This window comes from Anabrus simplex, chromosome 3, assembly GCF_040414725.1.
Source record: "Anabrus simplex isolate iqAnaSimp1 chromosome 3, ASM4041472v1, whole genome shotgun sequence".
NCBI classification, from domain to species: Eukaryota; Metazoa; Arthropoda; class Insecta; order Orthoptera; family Tettigoniidae; genus Anabrus; species Anabrus simplex.
Window position 1 is genome coordinate 243,440,623 of NC_090267.1, and position 20,531 is coordinate 243,461,153.

The following is a 20,531-nucleotide window of genomic DNA, read 5'->3' on the forward strand; positions in this document are numbered from 1 at the left end:
TGATATTTTAATTTACTGTAGTTATTTTCTGATAATGTCAATATTCATTGCTGCGTTTGAAAAATGCAACTTTCTACAATAAATACTCATTTTAACAATAATTGAAGTTTGTGTATGGGAAACAATATTATGAGCCCCTGGTTACACTGCATTTCAATAGCACATCAATAGCAACTTCCATTTCAGAAATATTTGGAGTGCACACTTTTATGTAATTCACCATACATATAAGATCACCTAGTCTAATTTTACGAGTTCTAGTTTCAGCAAAGTTAGTCACCAATTCAGCCACCTTTTGTCCAGCCCAGTAGCTGTCATTTTTATCATCCATGATCTACCCCGTAGAAGGTCTTGGATAAGTCAGTAGCGATGCAGGCCATTCAACCTCCTGAATCTAAAACATCTACCATATCTCCTGGAATCCTACAAGTTGAGCCTCACTCGAATAACATTTCCTAAACCCGAACTACCTTCTATCAAACCAGTCGGTAATTTCGCAAACGTGTCTAATATAATCATAAAGATTGCTTTCCCATAGCTTACATGCAACACATGGCAAGCTGACTGGTCTTTAATTATCCGCTTTAATTTTACCACCCTTTCCTTTCTACACGTGGACTACTAAAGCATTTCTCCATTCATTTGGTATATCTCCGTCATACAAACAGTGATCTGGCAAGTATTTTAGGTATTGTGATATATCCAACCCACACGGTCGGTAGATGCAGAATGGGTCGCGGCCCTTAAGTACCACTGCCGGTCCGTGGTCCAGCATCTCTGCAATCTGACGGGCCAACCGAGCAGAGGAAGGGTGGTCACGGCACTAAAGTTGCTCTATGCCTCTGCATTCGGGAGACGGGACAGGGCTGGACCACCTGGCTGGCCCCAACCGTCGGCTGTGCTGAGCAGTAGCGGCGACTAAAGGGGGCGAGGCGGGGTGGTCGCCCCCCCCCACTTTGTAGAGAAAACATTACATTTTAATTCCATTTTACCGGCTGACACTAGGAATTATAGAAATTATTAAAAACAATAAGTGCAAATTTTTAATTATTAACAAAATTATTATCGAAAATACGAACTAAATGTCGTTCGTCGAGGCTAATCGATTTGTACAGCGCCACAGCAAGTAGTGGAGACTTCACAAATGCTATGATGAGGCGAAACTGGGGTATATTTTTCGCCAATATCGTAGACACTATGGTATGATTCACCTGCTTGCCGCGTCCATTCGTCAATCTGGTAGTCTCTTTAATATTGTCTGTTAGTTTCTCAGTGAGTAGTCAAACACTAAATGGTTTTTTAATTGTATAATCACGCCGTAGTTCTATTTAATTGTAGTACGTGTATAATATTGTTTCTTTGGTGAACGTTTTATTGTATAGTATTGATTCAAAATTTCAAAAAAAAAAAAAAAAAAGAGAGAGAGAAAAAGAAAAAACTATTACTGCCGCACTTAAGTTACTAAACTGTCAACCTTTACCTTTTTGTCGAAATTCGCTCAAAGAGCATCAAATACTTACCTTTTTGTAGCTTTTTTGTTCAGTTTTGATGTTTATACCCCCCTCCCCGTCCGCTATATCATATCCCTCAAGCAGGCTACTTTCTGTTGTCTGTTGCTTTAGTGCAGGCTAAATATGTTTTTTTTTTTTTTAATGGAACCTTCACATGTCGTTATACTTTTACTTTTATTATATATGTAACCTCTATGTGATGCTTTTGAGTTTTTTTAGGCCTACACTGTAACGATGTTATGTAAATATGGCATACAATTCTGCATCACATAAACTTCGATAATTGCATATCGTCACATCACGTTATTGATATATTTTCCGACTCCATGGATAAATGGTTAACGTGCTGGCCTTTGGTCACAGGGATCTCGGGTTCGATTCTCGGCAGGTTCGGGAATTTTAACCATCATTGGTTAATTTAGCAAGCACGGGGGCTGGGTGTATGTGTCGTCTTCATCATCATGTCATCCTCATCATGACGCGCAGGTCGCCTACGGGAGTCAAATAAAAAGACCTGCACCTGGCGAGCCGAACTCGTCCTCGGACACTCTCGCCACTAAAAGCCATACGCCATTTCATTTCATTAATGTATTAACTGTCTATGTTTATTACTCAACAGTACTAATATATAAAACAGAAACTATATAGGTTACTTATTGCGGCATGTTAAACATGTGTTTGTGTGCGTAAAATATTAATACCTTGATATCACCGTTCCATGTTCACTTTATATTCGGATGTGTATATATGATTACGTGTATCGGCATATTATTTATTTAACCACCAATCTCTATTTCTCCAGTGTAGAGAAGTATGAAAAGAAACCTACGAATTTTTCGTTATTTCATCAAATATTGTTTCCGAGTTCCACATTCCTTCTCACATGATCTTCTCGCGATAAAATGCGCTTTTTTTCACAGATTGTGACAGTCGGACATATGTACGATATGAAACAGTTACGACGATTTTCTATTTATTTTGCTACGCATGTATATAACATAGTCCATTATTCACTCCATAGTATTATTTGTCCCTTTCCTTGCAAACACCTGTTCTGCTCTCGCGGTGAAGTATGACGGACAGGAGCAATAGCTACAGTGTTATCAAGTCTAACTTTCGGACATTCTTCTAGAGCCAACCGTAGTCGAGGCTATTTAAAAGCAGCTGGTACCAGCCATTATGTGTTGTGTCTGTTTCTTAAGAGTCTAGTATGTTCTCCTATTCCAAAGTCACTGTATGTCCCCAAAATGGTTTCTCCTTTGAAAATTACTGTAATATGTTTCTCCGTTCAATTATGTGTTAATGCTTATTGGTAGGTTTTATAAAGCCACCCTGGGGCTGTAAATGGTGTGCTACCTCGCAGCCCACGTCTACTACACCGCAGCCCAGTTCTGATGCAACGCAGCCCATTGATGAGGGAAGAAGATGTCAAAGAAAGTCTCCACCGAGGATGACACGTGAAATTTACCACGAAGCCGTAAATGGTACGTAATATAGCACACGCAGGTACAATAACTGAATATTTATTATTTGTGTATACAACATATTCAAAGATAGTCTACACAAAACCTGGAATTGCCTGCGTACCATACTTGTTTAGGTAGCTTATGTTGCTGTACTCTAGGAGTAAATGCATATGACCATCCGTACGTACTGTAAAAGAAACAAACAAAAGAACATCATTTCCTCTTAACTAAGCGTTTGAATGGAGCAGACAACTGTCGGTATCTACAATTTTCAAACTACGATAGCTCGTGAACTACTTGTACTGGAAACCTGGAAAAAACACAATTGATATTCTAATATACTATAGTTATACTTTGTTTATGTCAATATTTATTGTTCCATTTGAAAAATGCAACTATCTAAAATAAATAGTCATTTTAAGAACAATTGAAGTCTGTGTATGGGGAACAATATTATGAGCCATTATGAGCACATCAATAGCAACTTCCATTTCAGAAATACTTGGGGTGCAAATATTATGTGATTCACCATACATATAAGAAAATATAAGTCCAATAATACTGCCTTGAGGGACTCCCTCTTTATCATTATAGGGTCACCTAGTCTAATTTTCCGAGTTCTAGTTTCTGAAAAGCTAGTCACCAATTCAGCCACCTTTTGTCTAGCCCAATAGCTGTCATTTTCATCATCCATGATCTACCCCGTAAAAGGTCTTGAATAAGTCAGTAGCGATGCAGGCCGTTTGACCTCCTGAATCAAAATCATCTGCCATTACTGCTGGAATCCTACAAGCTGAGCCTTACTCGAATAACCTTTCCTAAACCCGAACTACTTTCTATCAAACCAGTTAGTAATTTCGCAAACGTGTCTAATATAGTCAGAAAGATAGCTTTGGCAGAGCTTACATGCAACACGTGGCAAGCTGACTGGCCTTTAATTATCCGCTTTAATTTTACCACCGTTTCCTTTGTACATATGAATACGAAAGCATTTTTCCATTAATTTGGTATATCACCTTCAAACAAACAGTGAACTGACATGTATTTTAGGTATTGTGATATATCCAACCCATACGGTCAGTAGATGCAGAGTGGGTCTCAGCCCATAAGTGACCCCGGCTGGTCCGTGGTCCAACAGCTCTGCACTCTGACCGGCCAACCGAGCAGAGAAGGGATGGCCATGGCTCTACCGTGGTTCTACGCCTCTGCATTCGGGAGACGGGACAGGGCTGGACCTCCTGACTGCCTCCAACCGTCGGCTGTCCTGATAATGGTTTTCCGTGGTTTCCCATTCTCCTGCACAAAGGTGAATGCCGGGACAGTTTCTACTAAGGACCACGGCAGCCAACCCCCTCACCTTTTCCGAGCATCTCCTTTATCATAACAAATCTCCCGGCCTGAGAGACGGCGTCGCCGTCTAAGAGCCCCCCACTTCAGGTGAGGAATGAAAACATTTTTAGTAGTAGTAGTCCAGCCTATAGTCCCAAGTATATCACCAGAAGTCTTATAAATTCCAACATCTTTCCTAACTTTAACTTTTGTATCTTTTCTTGGTAAATATCTTTATCATAGGTAAATTTGAGTACTTCGCCATTAATAGTTACTTCCTGTACCTGAATTATATTTTACTATATTGTTATAACATTGCTGGCAAAATACTTCGCTCTTCTGCAAAAGCTCCCATATACACTCCCCTTGTTCATTTACGATTCCTGGAATGTTCTCTTGAAGTACCCTTCCATTTGTGCTAACACTCGTACGACTGCCAATTATGCCATCCACCGTGTTATCCTGAGCTGATTTCTTCGCTCTGGGAAATCCCTTCAATTTTTCCTAACTTTTAAAATTTTTCCCAACTCTATTTCTTTCCAACCTGTACCTTCTCTCTAACCTATTTCTCTGTTATACTATACTGGATCTTCGCTATTCCTCGTCACCTTTAAAGGTAGGCCTTCATACACGTTTCCAAACGCCTCAACGCCTTAAACCCACCGAATATTCTGTTTATATTTTTCCTAACCATTTTCCACCGATCAAATTTACTTTTTCAAACCTTCCTCATATATGTCTTATCAACCATATGATATTGCCTAATAGTCTTACTTTTAAAACCTTTATTTTTATCATATCTTTAACTGCGACGAAAACTACGACAAAATAGCTTCACAATTACTTATACCACCTGTCACTTCAATTTCCGTATAGAGCTCCTCTGGTTTTCATCACCAGCACGTCTAGAATATTCTTCTCTTCACTAGGTTCAATCACTTTCTGATTCAGCTGTCCTCCTCAGGTAGACTTATTTACCATTTATTGGTCTAATTTCTGTCGTTCACACTACCACGCCATTTACCATCTGGTAAATTTAGATCACGCGCTACAGTCACATTCTTTCTGTGTCGTTTCTCACGCAGCTCATTATCGTAGGAAATAATTCTGCGTCAGCATCACACTTTCGTATTTATGTAGGTGTTAATAATTATAATTTGTTTCTTTCAGATATGGACAAGGTGAATAGGCACCACTCCAAATTGACCACTATGCCTCCCAGTAGCAATAGCAGAATAGCCCAGGGATTTGATCCTAACTCTACATTCGAGACCGCTGGATGTAAGTGTTTGCATAGTTAAATTTTGAAACAACAAACATTTTTAACATAGCATCAAATTTTACATATTAAAAAAACTACCACATGCAAACTCAAAGGGGAATCGTTGTAAATCGATTGCACATCGTTGACGGCAAAACGCTCGAGTTCTGTGTTCACGGTTGAAATACCCGCAGTCATTTGACATTCAAGAGTGCCTATATGTGAGATAACCCAAGTAAGGAGATCTATTTGAACGCCGAAGAACTCCTTTCTAGGGCATATATACGACCACGATGATTCTTTACAAATGTAGAGCAATTGGCAACGCTTTAGATATAGTGACATCCGCTGGGAGTGGAGGCGGCAAACAACGGAATCGAGTAGAATCGAGTAATGTGCTCTTAGAATCGGTATACTCGACTCCAGACTCGAGTCCAAGCATACTAGTGTCGCTATTTGTGGACATGTCTTAGAACTATAATCTATTGTACTGGAGTGCTCGGCATTCACGATCACCCACAGAATATTTTTGTGGTGTGGATTGCAATTTGTTTGCATCTGATGATTGATTTTGTTGAGGCATCGTCCGTCAATAATTTGATTGTTATGATAATTTTTATCATCATATACAGTACATTTGTGACTTACTAACAAACAGTCAACTTGAAAGACAGGCGCGTAGGACCGAAGATGAGCGTGGGATGGGGACAGTTACCCCACTGTGTCCCCCGTCTTTTCTGACGCCGATAATGGCAGCTTTCTATTATTATTGTCCGACTCGTTGGCTGAACAGTCAGCGTACTGGCCTTCGGTTCAGAGGGTCCCGGGTTCGATTCCCGGCCGGGTCGGGGATTTTAACCTTAATTGGTTGATTCCTACGGCACGGGGGCTGGGTGTATTTGTTGTCTTCATCATCATCTCATCATCATCATCACCACCACCACGACGCGCAGGTCGCCTACGGGAGTCAACTAGAAAGACCTGCACCTAGCGAGCCGAACCCGTCCTGGGATATCCCGACACTAAAAGCCATACGACATTTCTATTATTATTATTATTATAATAATAATTATTATTATTATTATTATTATTATTATTATTATTATTATTATTATTATTACTATTATTTCTTGTATTACTGTACAGCTGGAAGTAGCCACCAGGGAATTGTTGTTAGCTGTGAAATATTATTCCCGCGACGTCCATGTAGGAAAACGTGGAATAATTGTGCGAAATAATGACAGTGTTACTGCCAGATATTTTTTTTTTGCAAAGATACTTGTGTAGGGTGTTCAGAAACATGTATGTGCTGTAGTATCATTTATTGGTATTGTATGCACGCAGTCTGCATAAATAACATGCAAATTTCATCTAATCCTTATTGGATTAAATCACATTAAAATTCACTTGCCAGTGGCTAAGTGGGATGCTCTCCTTAATACCTATAATTGTATATTTCATTAGACAACTAACACAAAGGATTGGGTTCATATCGACCCTTAAATTACAACATGCCCGACTCGTTAGCTCAACGGTCAGCGTACTGGCCTTCGGTTCAGAGGGTCCCTGGTTCGATTCCCGGCCGGGTCGAGGATTTTAACCTTAATTGGTTAATTCCAATGGCACGGGGGCTGTCGTCATCATCATTTCATCCTCATCACGAAGCGCAGGTCGCCTACGGGAGTCAACTCAAAAGACCTGCAACAGGCGAGCCGAACATGTCTTCGGACACTCCCGGCACTAAAAGCCATACGCCATTTCATTTCATTTCATTACAACATTAGGGTTGTAGGTGTCGAGCATCCTTGCTCTACGTCATGTTTCCTGTGTGTGAGAGAACTGCTGTATTTACAGAACCCTGTTACAAATGTGAGTGCTTCGATCAACCTTGGCCAGCAACGGAACTACAGTATATACAGGGTCTTTCGTAAAGAATGAACCGATTTCAGCAAGCTGTATTTTGACAACAGTCAGTAGTACAAGATTAAACCTAAGATACATGTGTTTGACTGATTTTCAAGTTTAGTCCTACAAGTGTTCAATATGACCACCACCAGCAGCACGGACAACATCAAAGCGACAGGATAATTCCTCCCAAACGCGATGCTGCGTATCACGATCCACTGAGTTGATCACACGTGTTATCCGCTCTTGAAGTTCATCCAATGTAGTGGGTAGTAGCGGAACATAAACTTTGTCCTTGACGTATCCTCACAGGAGGAAGTCGCAAGGAGTGAGGTATGGGGATCTGGGAGGCCATGCGAGTAGAGCACGATCCGTAGCAATGCGTCGACCAATCCACCGTTGAGGCACATTTTATTCAGAAATGCTCGCAAGGGTAAGCTCTAACGAGGCGGGGCTCCATCTTGTTGGAAAATGAAGTCGCATGAGTGTGTTTGCAGCAAAGGGAAGAACAAGGTCCGTAACATTGCGAGATAGCTTTGTCCTGTGGCAGTGTTGGTCTTGAAGAAGAAGGGGCCATAAAACCTGATATTACTGACCGCACAGAAAACATTTACCTTGGGGAATTCTGTTCGTGCTCGATTGTAGCATGTGGGTGATCAGTTCCCCAAATCCGAACATTGTGACGATTACACAGCCATTGATATGGAAGGTTGCTTCATCACTAAAATGAGGCGCAAAAAAGGTGTCTTCATCATCATTTTTCATATTCAGCATCGCAGCACAGAATTCCATCTGTTGTCGCTTGTCAGCATGTCTCAGTGTCTGAACCAGCTGAAGTCTGTACGTTTTCATGTGTAGGCGTCTTTTCAGGACACGCCAGATACTTGTACTGCTCGCGTGAAGCTGACGGTGACCTTGAGATTTGGATTTCCGGGGGCTCCGAGTAAACGCCCCTTGGATTCTCCTCACATTTCCTTCTGACCGTGCAGTTCGTAGTCGACCAGGGATTTTTCCTTTACAGAATCATCCTAGGAAGGGGAGTTAGGGATTGGAATAAATTACCAAGGGAGACGTTCAATAAATTCCCAATTTCTTTGAAATCATTTAGGAAAAGGCTAGGAAAACAACAGATAGGGAATCTGCCACCTGGGCGACTGCCCTAAATGCAGATCAGTATTGATTGATTGAGCCTGCGATAATTTCTTTTTCACCATTACAACTTCCCCGTATATTATCTTCAATCATCTGTCGCAGTCGCTTCCGGGTCGGAAGAGAGTATCGTGGATCTAGGGCATATCCCATTGTCCTGAAACCGTATTCTCCACAACTGAAAGAGGTTGGAGATCTTTGGTGATCATTTTCACGAGCTTGATCTACAGTTTTCTGTCGTGCACTACTCTCTGAAACATGAATGCGTTTATGATCTGCATTAGTACATAAAAGTAGCTACCACCGAGTTATATGTACATAGTGTATCTATTGTGTGCGTGTGTGTGTTTACTAAAACGCCACAGTCTGACAATAAATATTTAGATTTATACAGCTTTATTTACCCAAGACGCCCACCTGAAATAATTCGTGGGCCGTTAAAGATATCGACACCCCGTCTCACTTTCAGTACCGCTAATGGTAACATGAGGCTGAAAATGGGACGTCCAATACTATTCCAGATTTTCAATATCCGCTGAGATAACGGTACTAACTTTGTTTCTCAAACGCAACTATGCTACCTCCTATACTATACTGCTAGTGCCAAGTAACCTTGAATTTACGGCAATTAACAATTCAGCGCTGTAATTATTTTGAAAATCGGACAAGAACTTCTCGAACAAATAGAATACATTCAGACATGCTTCATTTGCCAGTCGGGGACGATCCTGTTCAAACAGTTGAACGCCCTCGAACTCCTTTAACATTTTCACTGATTGTGAAAGCTCTCGAAGAAAACTCTCAAGCGGTAAGAGAGGAAGGTAGGCTACAAATCACGTCCGTGAAAACAAGAACATCTCTATTAGTTAATTTCACACATTTCCGGGACGTGGCAGGATCACAGAAGAAAAGGAACTAATGTCACTTTGTAAAACAAGTGATGAGTTCCAATATTTCCGACGACGACATTCTTCGTCACATCCAGTGTTTTTCCGTGATCCGTGCCGTCAGAACGATACGATTTCTCTCTTCCCGCTTCTCTGCTTTCTTCGAGTGTTGTGATTATCTGTTTACGTTTGAATTACCCCTTGCCTCCCGAAATGAAGGATGAACTGATGACTGAGTTATTGAAAACACTTTTTCTTGTTTGCCTGTTTGTTTGTATCATTATCTGAGCCAGAGCACAAGGATAGAGGTTTGGAAATGCATGCGTATAACAAGAAGATTGATGATGTGGCTGAAGGTAATCATAGGTTTTTATTTCTTTTAACAGTAGTGTGTCAGTATGCATATCAGTTATATCTAATCCAAATTTAGTGAAGTAAGTAAGATGATATTATAAATGATTAACTGGCATTCGGAGAACGTGATATAATTTTAGCAACGTAATGTTATCGACAGGTTGCGTATGTTTCTTGCCACGGTATTGAAATAGCTTCTGAGCAGGAATGCTCATTGAAGTGTTTATTATGATAAATGCTCCTATGTTGGAATTAGAGATGGGGAGGTTTTGAACGAGTGATTCATAATGAACTAATCATTGCACTGAACGATTGAATCATGATTCAGTGAACGAAATGAATCGACTCGTTTGTGAATCGAAAGCTGAATCGAGAGATGACAGCCGCAACTCGTTCCTTAGTTCCTTGTTCCTCGTTCGTTCTGATTCATATCGCCAAATCGGGTATCCACCATTTTTGAATCAATTACAACTTGTGAAGAACGACTCTGTTATTTTTTACTTAACCTGAACTAAAAGTCCGGTTGACAAGTCAAACCTTACAGGTAAAAATATTTTATTTTTTAAATAAGAAATTATCACGTCGTTTCAAGTCACATACTTCACGGAACTGTAATATACACTCAACTTCCAGCTCATTGCGAAATGTTAGGTTAAGTTTGTAACTGTTCCCTCTCGTCCAAAACACTTGGGGAGATGAAAGTTATTATCTTGGGACACATGAATATTAAATAAACTATTTGTGGCTTGCCCGCAAATTGCCACGCAAATAGAAACAATTAACATTCCATGGTTCCCCATTTCTCTATGTAATGTTTGGGCGCCATGGTTACAGTTTTAAATAAAACAGTTTTAAATAAAACTGTAAACCAAAATTTATATTTACTAGCATAGAGACTTATACTTAAATCACAGGGGTAGGATTTTAAATAATTAACCATTAAGTATCGCTTAAGAAAGAAAATTAACGCAATATAAAATACAAATGAATTTATTATACAAAAAAAATGAGATGAATCGGAAAAGTTTCCTTAAAGCGTGGAGGGATTTAGAATTTAGTGAATTTACTTTTGCTTGCTTTATCTAATTGAAGCTCACCAATTTCAGCTTCCGTTGAAGTCATCTGGTTTCCGTGATTACTCGTTCTCTCCTTCTCGATGTAGACTTTGTTCCATGGACATCCTTCCTTCCTTCCTTCCTTCCTTCCTTCCTTCCTTCCTTCCTTCCTTCCTTCCTTCTCTGATGTGGTACGGGCTATCTGGACTAACACTCCCTACTTGCCTAGTCTTTAAATTAGACATTGGCCTTGTACTTGTAAAAACTGATCAGCGTTGATCGTATGAGGAGAAAATTCAGAGATATGAATTTTTCCATATTAGTAGAAATCTCAATCCAACTGAGCTATACTATTTATACGGTACAGACTTGTACCAAAATTCCATGGACTTGAACTAAACATAGTTCTTCGTCCAGAATATTTACTGAAAATAATACAAGCCGTAAGCTTGTTTCGTCTCACGCAGATCCGATAACATAACCGAAGCGACAACACATTGTACAAAAGTAACTATGTCGCGGAGCGACCACACACTGTTTCAAAAATCAAATCACGTCGTTCAAAGTAGATGTTCACAGAAGAAGTAGTAGTGATGGAGTACACGTAGTTAGGTTGTAAGGTTGTTATGTCGTAAGGTCCCGTTCTCGTGTTGAGAATCAGTATATATCCGGGCTCACCCCCACTCTTGGTAACAGTTCAATCTCAAAACTCATATACAACGAAGTATCTGATTCGACAGATCGAAGCATCAACTCCCCTTCCCTTCTTCCTCGACAAGTCCAGAAGGCGTGGCGATGATATAGCTGACCAGCTTGCAAGCCTCGCGCACGGGTCGCTGTTTACTAGCCTTGGTCATAAAATAAACCCATGACTCACGCAAAATCCCAAGCTTCAAGAATAACCCTCCGTATACACAAATATGAGATGAAATGAAAACAACTATGTCTCAACATATTGACCGTATTTACAACATAATGAATTCTTATCCTACATAATATAATAATTTAAATAATAAAACAATGTTATCATATATACAATATGATTCCAAAAAGCCTTGATTACAAATGATTGACGTTGAATAAATATGTTATTACAAATAATTGCCGATGGCGGATAAACTTGATATCAAATGATATCGCGTAAAATGATATTATATTAAATTAGTAGGGCTGGAGAAGCCTGGACGGTTACAAGTTTGCTTCAAGGTTCCCGTTCCCGTTCTCGTTCTCATGAACTACTGTGAACTAATAGTGTGGAACGTGGCCACAAAAATGTTCATATCTACTATAAATTTCAAATTCGATTGTCGTATTTAAAATGGTAGCTACTTAAGTTTGGAAAGGATTAGTCGGACAGCTGTGTAGCATTTTTCGACTGTAACCTCTAAAAAAGGATATTACTCTTGTTAAAATGCTAGCAATTACCTTGAACATTTCACTTCTCGTAACTTGTAAACTTGTAAAGCAGTAGCAATTATAAAGAACATAACGGAATGGTTCATCTGAGTCCATGGTTTCGCTTTCGGCTCTCCGTCACGTGGTAATCGAATGAACGAATCAGTTGAACGAATCAAATGAACGAATCATTTTGGTGAATCGTTTCAAATGAATCGGTTCTTTTGAATGAATCAGATTCCCCATCTCTAGTTGGAATTCCCTCCACGAGTGGTAAAGTCTTGGATTTACAAACTCTTGGTTTGTGGAATCGCTTTTCTAGAACGAAGGCCTTGTCATCATATTTTCTAATAAATCAACGTTTTTCGGCTTTCATTGGATTCGGCTGTTGTAAATTAGGAATTTCTCGCTTAGAATACCAAAAGCATTAACTTAAATGCTTATCAAATTTATAACTAACTCCGTGCATGGCTGAGTCCATAGCTGAATATGAGCTTTGTCCTGTTGAATTTTTTATCGAGATACGGTCTCGCAATACATGAATGCATCATTGTTCACCTGCAATAATGGTAGTTGAATAGACAAATCTGGCAGTGGTGCATGCATATCCAGGAACTGACAAAACAGATTGTTCACAAGCTGTGGCAATGTGCAAATGAGCCTGAACATCTCCATTTCTGTTCTTATCGTAAGACCAACGTCTAAAGCAGAGAAGATACAGTTAGCACCTACAAGTGTTAATATAACAAGTGATTGTTCAAATAATTGAAGTACTGGTAGCCACTGTTCGATGGAGCTTGAATAACAATGGGCCGATTACAGAGACGGTATGTAGGTGATGTGAACGATTAAAAAGTGCCTAAGTATGGCTGCCGCATTAGCGAAGACATTATAATTATATCACTTAGATGGTACAAAGCCGATGTTTAACAAACGATGTTTAAATACTGGCGAGATCACTGCTCAGTCTGTTTTCTAGAAATATAGACATACATTCAATCACTCTTTTGTCTAGTCTAATAACCCTCATTTACGTCACTAGTCGTCCGTGATCTGTCCTAGGTCAATCGTGATATGGTCCAATCGCTTCTTGAATCTAAAATGTCTGTTTCTCGCTAGAATTCCGCTAGTTACCTCACTGGAATGACTTTTCTGACCTTTCCTAAATGCGTATTGCCTTCTGTCAACCAGTTAGAAATTGTGCAAATGTGTCTAATACAATGGGAAAGAATGCTTTCCCAGAGCTTACATGCAGCACATGTGTTGATTGGTCAGTTATCCGCTTTATGTTATCCCCCTTTCATTTGCACATTGGGGCTTCTACGGCCACTCTCCATTCATTTGGTGAAGCTTATGGATGCGATTAGTAATCAAATACTTCAGAAATGGTAATGCTATATAAAAACAAACCCTGCCTACCTACCTGTCTTTGGTATATCCAACCGGGCGAGTTGGCCGTGCGCTTAGGAGTTCACAACCCTAAGCTCGCATCCAGGAGATAGTGGGTTCGAACCCCACTGTCGGCAGCCCTGAATATAGTTTTCTGTGGTTTCCCATTTTCACATCAGGCAAATGCTGGGGCTGTACCTTAATTAAGGCCACGGCCACTTCCTTCCCATTCCTAGGCCTTTCCTGTCCCATCGTCGCCCTAAGACCTATCTGTGTCGGTGCGACGTAAAGCAAATAGAAAAAAAGTGTTCCCAGGAATCATATCAATTCCAGCTGCTTTCAACAATTGCATCTTTTTGTAAATATATTTTTATTATTTATAAATTCAGTATTTCACTAGTATTAACATTTTTTCTTATGTCCAACTGTCTTGACATAATGCTGACTAAATACTTCTGCCATCTATAAATCCTTCCGTGGTTATTTATGGTTGCTGGAATATCCTTTCAGGAATCTGTTTCTGCCTTAAAGTGCCTTTACATACTTTTCCATTTTTCACTAGAATTCACATTACTGCCGATAATGGTTGCCATCATGTTATTCTTAACTGACTTGTTAGCTAAATTCAATTTTCTAATTAATTCCTTCAATCCAAACTCTCTTTACTTCCAAGACTATTTCTTTCTTACTTGTGTCTCCTTTTTAATCTTTTTATTTTTAGTGAGTCTCTACCATATTACACAGGCCCGCCTGTTTTCACACTTACCAACACATACTTTGAACCTATTCTATAGGTTTAAAAACATTACTCACTATTTACCACCGATCATCATTACTTTTTAAAACGCCCTCATATGCCCATTATCAGCCATGTAGTATTGCTTAATTGCTTAACACTCTTAAGTTTACAACGTTCTTTTTATCGCATCTACAGAAATAAAATAAGAGTTTTGTCTGTATATTGCTCAGAATTTAAAAAAATGGTATTTCTGTATCGGTCGTGTCCACAACAAGAAGGAAATGCCTTTTTTAATTTTCCGTCATGTCTGTCTGTCTCTCTGTATATCTGTCTGTCTGTCTGTTCGTCTGTATGCATGTATGTATATATGTACGCGCATCGCGAGAAAATGTCTGAAGAGAATTTAATGCAAATCGGTATGTAACGTCGGGAATTGAGGCAGTACAGTCTAGACTATAGATGATTGTATTCACGCTGAGTGAAATGGTAGTTGAGGTGAAGGCCTACAATTGAATTCAAAAATACTTATGTTATTAGTGATCCTATCAATAAATACTACATAACTTAAGTTGTATATAATTCAATTTCCGACCATTTATATCTTATACATTTTACTGTACCGGCTATGATAACAGAGATATTCGTGAATTTCGAATTTTTTGTTGCCAAGTCCATATCAACACCGAACCACGAGAAAATGGATGAACAAAATTTAATGAAAATCAGTACGTAAAGTCTGGGAATAAGGTACTACAGTCTAAGCTATAAATAATTGTATTCGCGCTAGAGGAAATTGCTAGTGTAGGGAAAGGTGCCCAAAGTGTATTTTAAAGAAAATACCAATCTTATTGGTCCTATCGAAAAGCATTACATAACAAAAGTTATAGAGAATAAAATTTTCGTTCATTTATGTTTTATACAGTTTTACCATACCGACTATGATAATATAATTCATGAATTTAGACTTGTTTTGTTAATTCCATATCGAGGCCGAGCAGAACTAATATGGAAACAGTGTTTAATATTGTTGACTTGCGGTGATTTTTGTCGTGATTGTCTTAATGTGTAAAACCGCGTGGTCATCGGTCCATACAGAGAAGGAAAAATGTGAATATGATTAAACAAATGAGAAAAAATTGTAAGGGAACAACTGCTTGAAAAATGAGACATGAGGGAGACATGAAATAAGGAAGGAATCCCTTCACATTAGATGCCCTTATATCACAAAGTGTCCGGCTCTATGGCTTTAGCATGCTGTCCTTTGGTCACAGGGGTCTCGGGTCCGGTTCCCGGCAGAGTCGGAAATTTTAACCATAACTGGTTAATTTCGCTGGCACGAGGGCTGGGTGTATGTGTCGTATTCATCATCATTTCATCCTCATCACAACGCGCAGGTCGCCTACGGGAGTCAAATCAAAAGACTTGCATCTGGCGAGCCGAACTTATCCTCAGACACTCCCGGCACGCCATTTCATTTTTTATCACAGAGTCGGAATAAAACTAAATGTGAAGGCCTACCATATCTAAATCACATGAAACTGATCAGCAATAACATTACATCCATCATTGTTGATTTTTCTCTTCTGCCAATAGATGGGACTACTGCTGCGTCCCGAGTAAAACAGCCTGCCTTAATATTGGCGGAAAGTGGCTGGGGAGTTAGATAACTTTGCACATTATATGTAGCTGTCCCATCAACAGCCAGTTTTTTATATATTTAATTACGACAAGAAAAGCTTCGTGATTACTTAAGAAATTTGCAAGGTAAAAATCAGGGAAGGAATGCGGCAGGGATATTCCTTAACACAATTTCTGTTAAAGATTTTAATGACAGCTCAATGAACAGAAGTCACAAATTCCCTAGAATATAACTAAATGGAGAAACTATACATTGTATTAGATTTGATGATGATATTGTACTTTTGCTTGAGAGCCAAATGAATATGCAGATTATGCTGAATAAACTAAAACCCACCGGGCGAGTTGGCCGTGCGGTTAGGGTCTCTCAGCTGTGAGCTTGCATCCGGTAGAGAGTGGGTTCGAACCCCACTGTCGGCAGCCCTGAAGATGGTTTTCCGTGCTTTCCCATGTTCACACCAGGCAAATGCTGGGGCTGTACCTTAATTAAGGCCACGGCCGCTTCCTTCCCACTCCGTAAAAAAATAGCAAAAGAAACAGAAAGACTAAAACCCAGCTTAAAAATTTAAACTGATTATTCTGAAAAAACTTTTGGTAGTAAGCAAATCAAGACAACGCATCTCAAATTGGAAAAATGGATAACAACAGACGTACTGCACAAATAAAAAAGATCAGCATTGTGTAAAAGGGCCTTTCAAGACAAGAAACGTGCTTAGAGAATAATTCATTGAGCACTGAACAAAATAAAAATATCAATCAGACATTCATTAGGAGTGTGCTATTCCACGGCTGTGAAAGTTACACTTTCTTGAAGGAGGGTGAGAAACGGCAATAGGCGGCGGAAATTTGACTGTGGAGGAGGATTGATGGTAACCAGCTGGACTGATAGGAAAATCAACTAAATGAACACTCCGAGGCGTCTTCTGGTAATCAGTAAAGAAGAGGGAAACATCGGTATTTGATCATCTTCGGCACAACAATTTCCTGCAGAATATATTGCAGGAAAAGTATTGGGTAAGAAGGGCAAATAAAAAGAATGCAAGAAAATCATAGAAGAGTTAGTAGAGATCATGACCTGTCACGGTTACGCACATATGAAACGAATTGCAGAGATAAAAGATCGGCGGTTGCAGAGACAAGGGGTAGCCTTTAGGAAATGATGATGATCCATTACTTTGAGTGTTTTGAAAATGATTATAACTTGAAGGACTTAACAGATCAGGTTAAGATTGCCCAGCTTCTATGTGTGTTTATTATGTCAGTACATTGAAACAATCTACCAGAATTTATTGATTCAGAAAAAGTAGTCAAAAACTCATCCTATAACCAGAAAAGTATTTGCAACACTTAACTCACTTGGACGAATCTCGAGTACCAAGGAACACCCCATTTGCAGTCTGGTATTACAACATTTCGACTACTATGACTCTGTGTATGACGACTTGACTGCTACACTTAATTAAAAACTATAACACCTGCAGAACGCATGTGTTCACTATTATGTGACCTATGTTAATGTGACCTGCGTACGATGAACTCGGTTGGCTAAAACTCAAAAAGCGCCGAATATTTACATTTTGTGCCTTCTTAATAGAATATTCACACCATGATCACCTCCCTGTTTGTACTGTCAATTTAAGCACCTCTCATCCAAACACAATTTCGGAACACGGTCAAAAACTGATAGTCTTATCGATACAACCTCATCGCACCACAAAATACATAAACGCATTTGTTATTTATTCAGCACGACAGTAGAATACACTACCTGTATCTTTCAGAGTGGCCTCACCTGCTAGATTCAGGAAACGTTGTCACGAATATCTACCAGGTAATAGATTAAGTCCTGGATTGTTGTTCTCAATAATGTAGATTAGCCCTTTTCAAAACTATATGATGCATATAAACGAACTGTTATTATTATGGATAATCAAAATTATCTAATTTTGTGAATACTATAATCATGTTGTAATTGTCATCATCATCATCATCATCATCATCATCATCATCATCATTATCATGATCATCATTTATTTATTTATTTATTATTCTTATTTATTTGTTTAATAGTTGTAAGATGTTATTTTGGAGTCTGTATTCATTCTGCACATGTATAATCGCGATCACAAGAATTCCGGGTGGAAGGAAACAGGTAACGTTTGGGCGAAGATTCTGGCCAACCCTGAGGATGAAGGAGAATTAACCGAGACAGCGTCACATGTGTTTGTCTTCCAGGTGGCGTGGCTTGCGACGCTGCCCACTCAGAGGCCACTCCCAATTCATTATTTTTGGGGGGTGGTGGTGGTGGTGGGGGGACTGATTAAGATGTTTCTATGGTTAAAAATTCTGGCTATACTAGCTTTTCCTAATCAAGGAAAACAATTAATTAACTGTAATTTAATTGCGAAGAAGTGTGCACAATGTAATCCCACCCCAATGTATGGCATTTAATTGTTTGATCAGCGCTGACAATAACTTCATAGGAACGGTTTTCCAAACGTTCTTGCGTCCCTAATAATCATAATTATTTAATGCAAGGTTATTTTTACTTTGTTTCTCGAGGAAAATTATTATTATTATTATTATTATTATTATTATTATTATTATTATTATTATTATTAATAATATTAGTAGTAGTAATAGTAGTAGGATGAGGAGGAGGAGTAGGAGTATTTAACAGGGCCTATATTGACGAAAGCCGGCGCTGTGGTGTAGGGGTAGCATGCCTGCCTCTTACCTCGAGGCCCCGGGTTCGATTCCTGGCCAGGTCAGGGGTTTTTACCTGGACCTGAGGGCTGGTTCGAGGTCTACTCAGCCTACGTGATTAGAATTGAAGAGCTATCTGACGGTGAGTTAGCGGCCCCGGTCTAGAAAGCCAAGAATAATGGCTGAGAGTATTCGTCGTGATGACCACACGACACCTCGTAATCTGTAGGCCTTAGGACTGAGCAGCGGTCGCTTTGTAGGCTTAGGCCCTTCAAGGACTGTAGCGCCATGGGGTTTCGGTTTCGGTTTCACAATTTTCCTTGTCGATATGGGTGACGACTACGCGATTTTACAACTTAAGACAATCTCGACGACAAAAAAAAAAAAAAAAAAAAAAAAAAAAACACACACCACCACCATCGCCAGTTAATACGATTGGACAATATTTCCATGTTAGCGATATGGATGGACTAAGCAACAACAGTCTAAGTTCATGAATTCTATTATCATAGCCTGTACGGTAACAGTGTATAAGACCTATATGATCGGAAATTGTATTTTATATTACATTTGTTACATATTTATTATTATCGATAGGACCAGTAATAACATAGATATTTAAGAATTACATTTTAGGCCTTCCCCTAAACTATCTTTCACTCAGCCGGAATAAAATTGTTTATAGCCTAATGTGTAGCACTTTATTACTCTGACCGTACATACCGATTTTCATTGAATTCTGTTCAGCCATTTCCTCGTAATGCGCGTGCATACATAAATATATGGGCCTACAGACAGACAAGAAGAAAAAATTTAAAAGTGCATTTCCTTGTTACTGTGGACACGACCGATACAGAAATATAATTCTATTCTTAATTCTGTATCTTATTCACGCCTTAATTGATGTTGTTTCCTATTGTTAATACAACTAGTGGTCCTTTTTCTAACACGTGTGAGTGCTTATTTTCAATGTGATTATGAGTCCTGAAAATGAATAACACTAATGCAAATATTTCTCATACATTTTCTAGCCAAAGGAACCAAAAGTCCAGTACCGATACAACGTATACTTGGTGGTAGAAAAGCTTCACTCAAAGAATTTCCTAGCATGGTAAGATGAAAACAATGCTTCACATGTGCATTGTTTAGTAGTAGAATGGCTAGTCATTCTAAGTATTGGATATTAATTATATTTCTAACTGTAGCTGGACCAGTACTCTTTGCTCTAAACTTAATAGTCATAATCAGGGTTAACATTTATAATTATGTACATACGTATTGGTTAAACATTTTCAAAATATGGAGTAACTTATGAACTACATTTTTAAATGGTGCGAAATAATGTAAAGAATATCAGTATTGTATCAAATGTACATATTTTTAAAGAGAGTAAAGTTAAATATGTACTGCCTATAAAACAGAGTTTCACATTTTTCATAGAATATTAAAATAAAACTACATACTGATTAATCTTTATTTGGCAATTGCCCATTTGAGAAGCAGTGAGTTACAAATGCTCAATGTGAAACCGAGACTATTATATCTTAATATTGTTTTGTACTCACTGAAATTCCACTCGAAGTAGTTTGGACCATGATTTTCTTACACGAATAATTAGAAACCATACAATATGGAGCATGTTTAAAATAACAGGTTAAATAATCTAAATATACGTGAGTTTACCTCAATTATGTAAAAATATGTGCTATTCCTGAGAATATGAACAACTATGGAAAATAAATGTGTT

General features: G+C 38.9%; 1 protein-coding gene across 2 annotated transcripts in view; it reads left to right on the top strand.

Annotated features, from left to right (window-relative positions):
- The window catches only part of LOC136867192 (serine protease 42), a 155,313-nt gene that overhangs the window by 30,243 nt on the left and 104,539 nt on the right, over window positions 1–20,531 (top strand). For both annotated transcript variants that reach the window (XM_067144312.2, XM_068227047.1), the window contains 3 exons: window positions 2,828–2,995; window positions 5,477–5,587; window positions 19,816–19,895. In XM_067144312.2, the coding sequence (XP_067000413.2) occupies window positions 2,828–2,995; window positions 5,477–5,587; window positions 19,816–19,895 (359 nt within the window). The remainder of the gene's footprint in view (window positions 1–2,827; window positions 2,996–5,476; window positions 5,588–19,815; window positions 19,896–20,531) is intronic.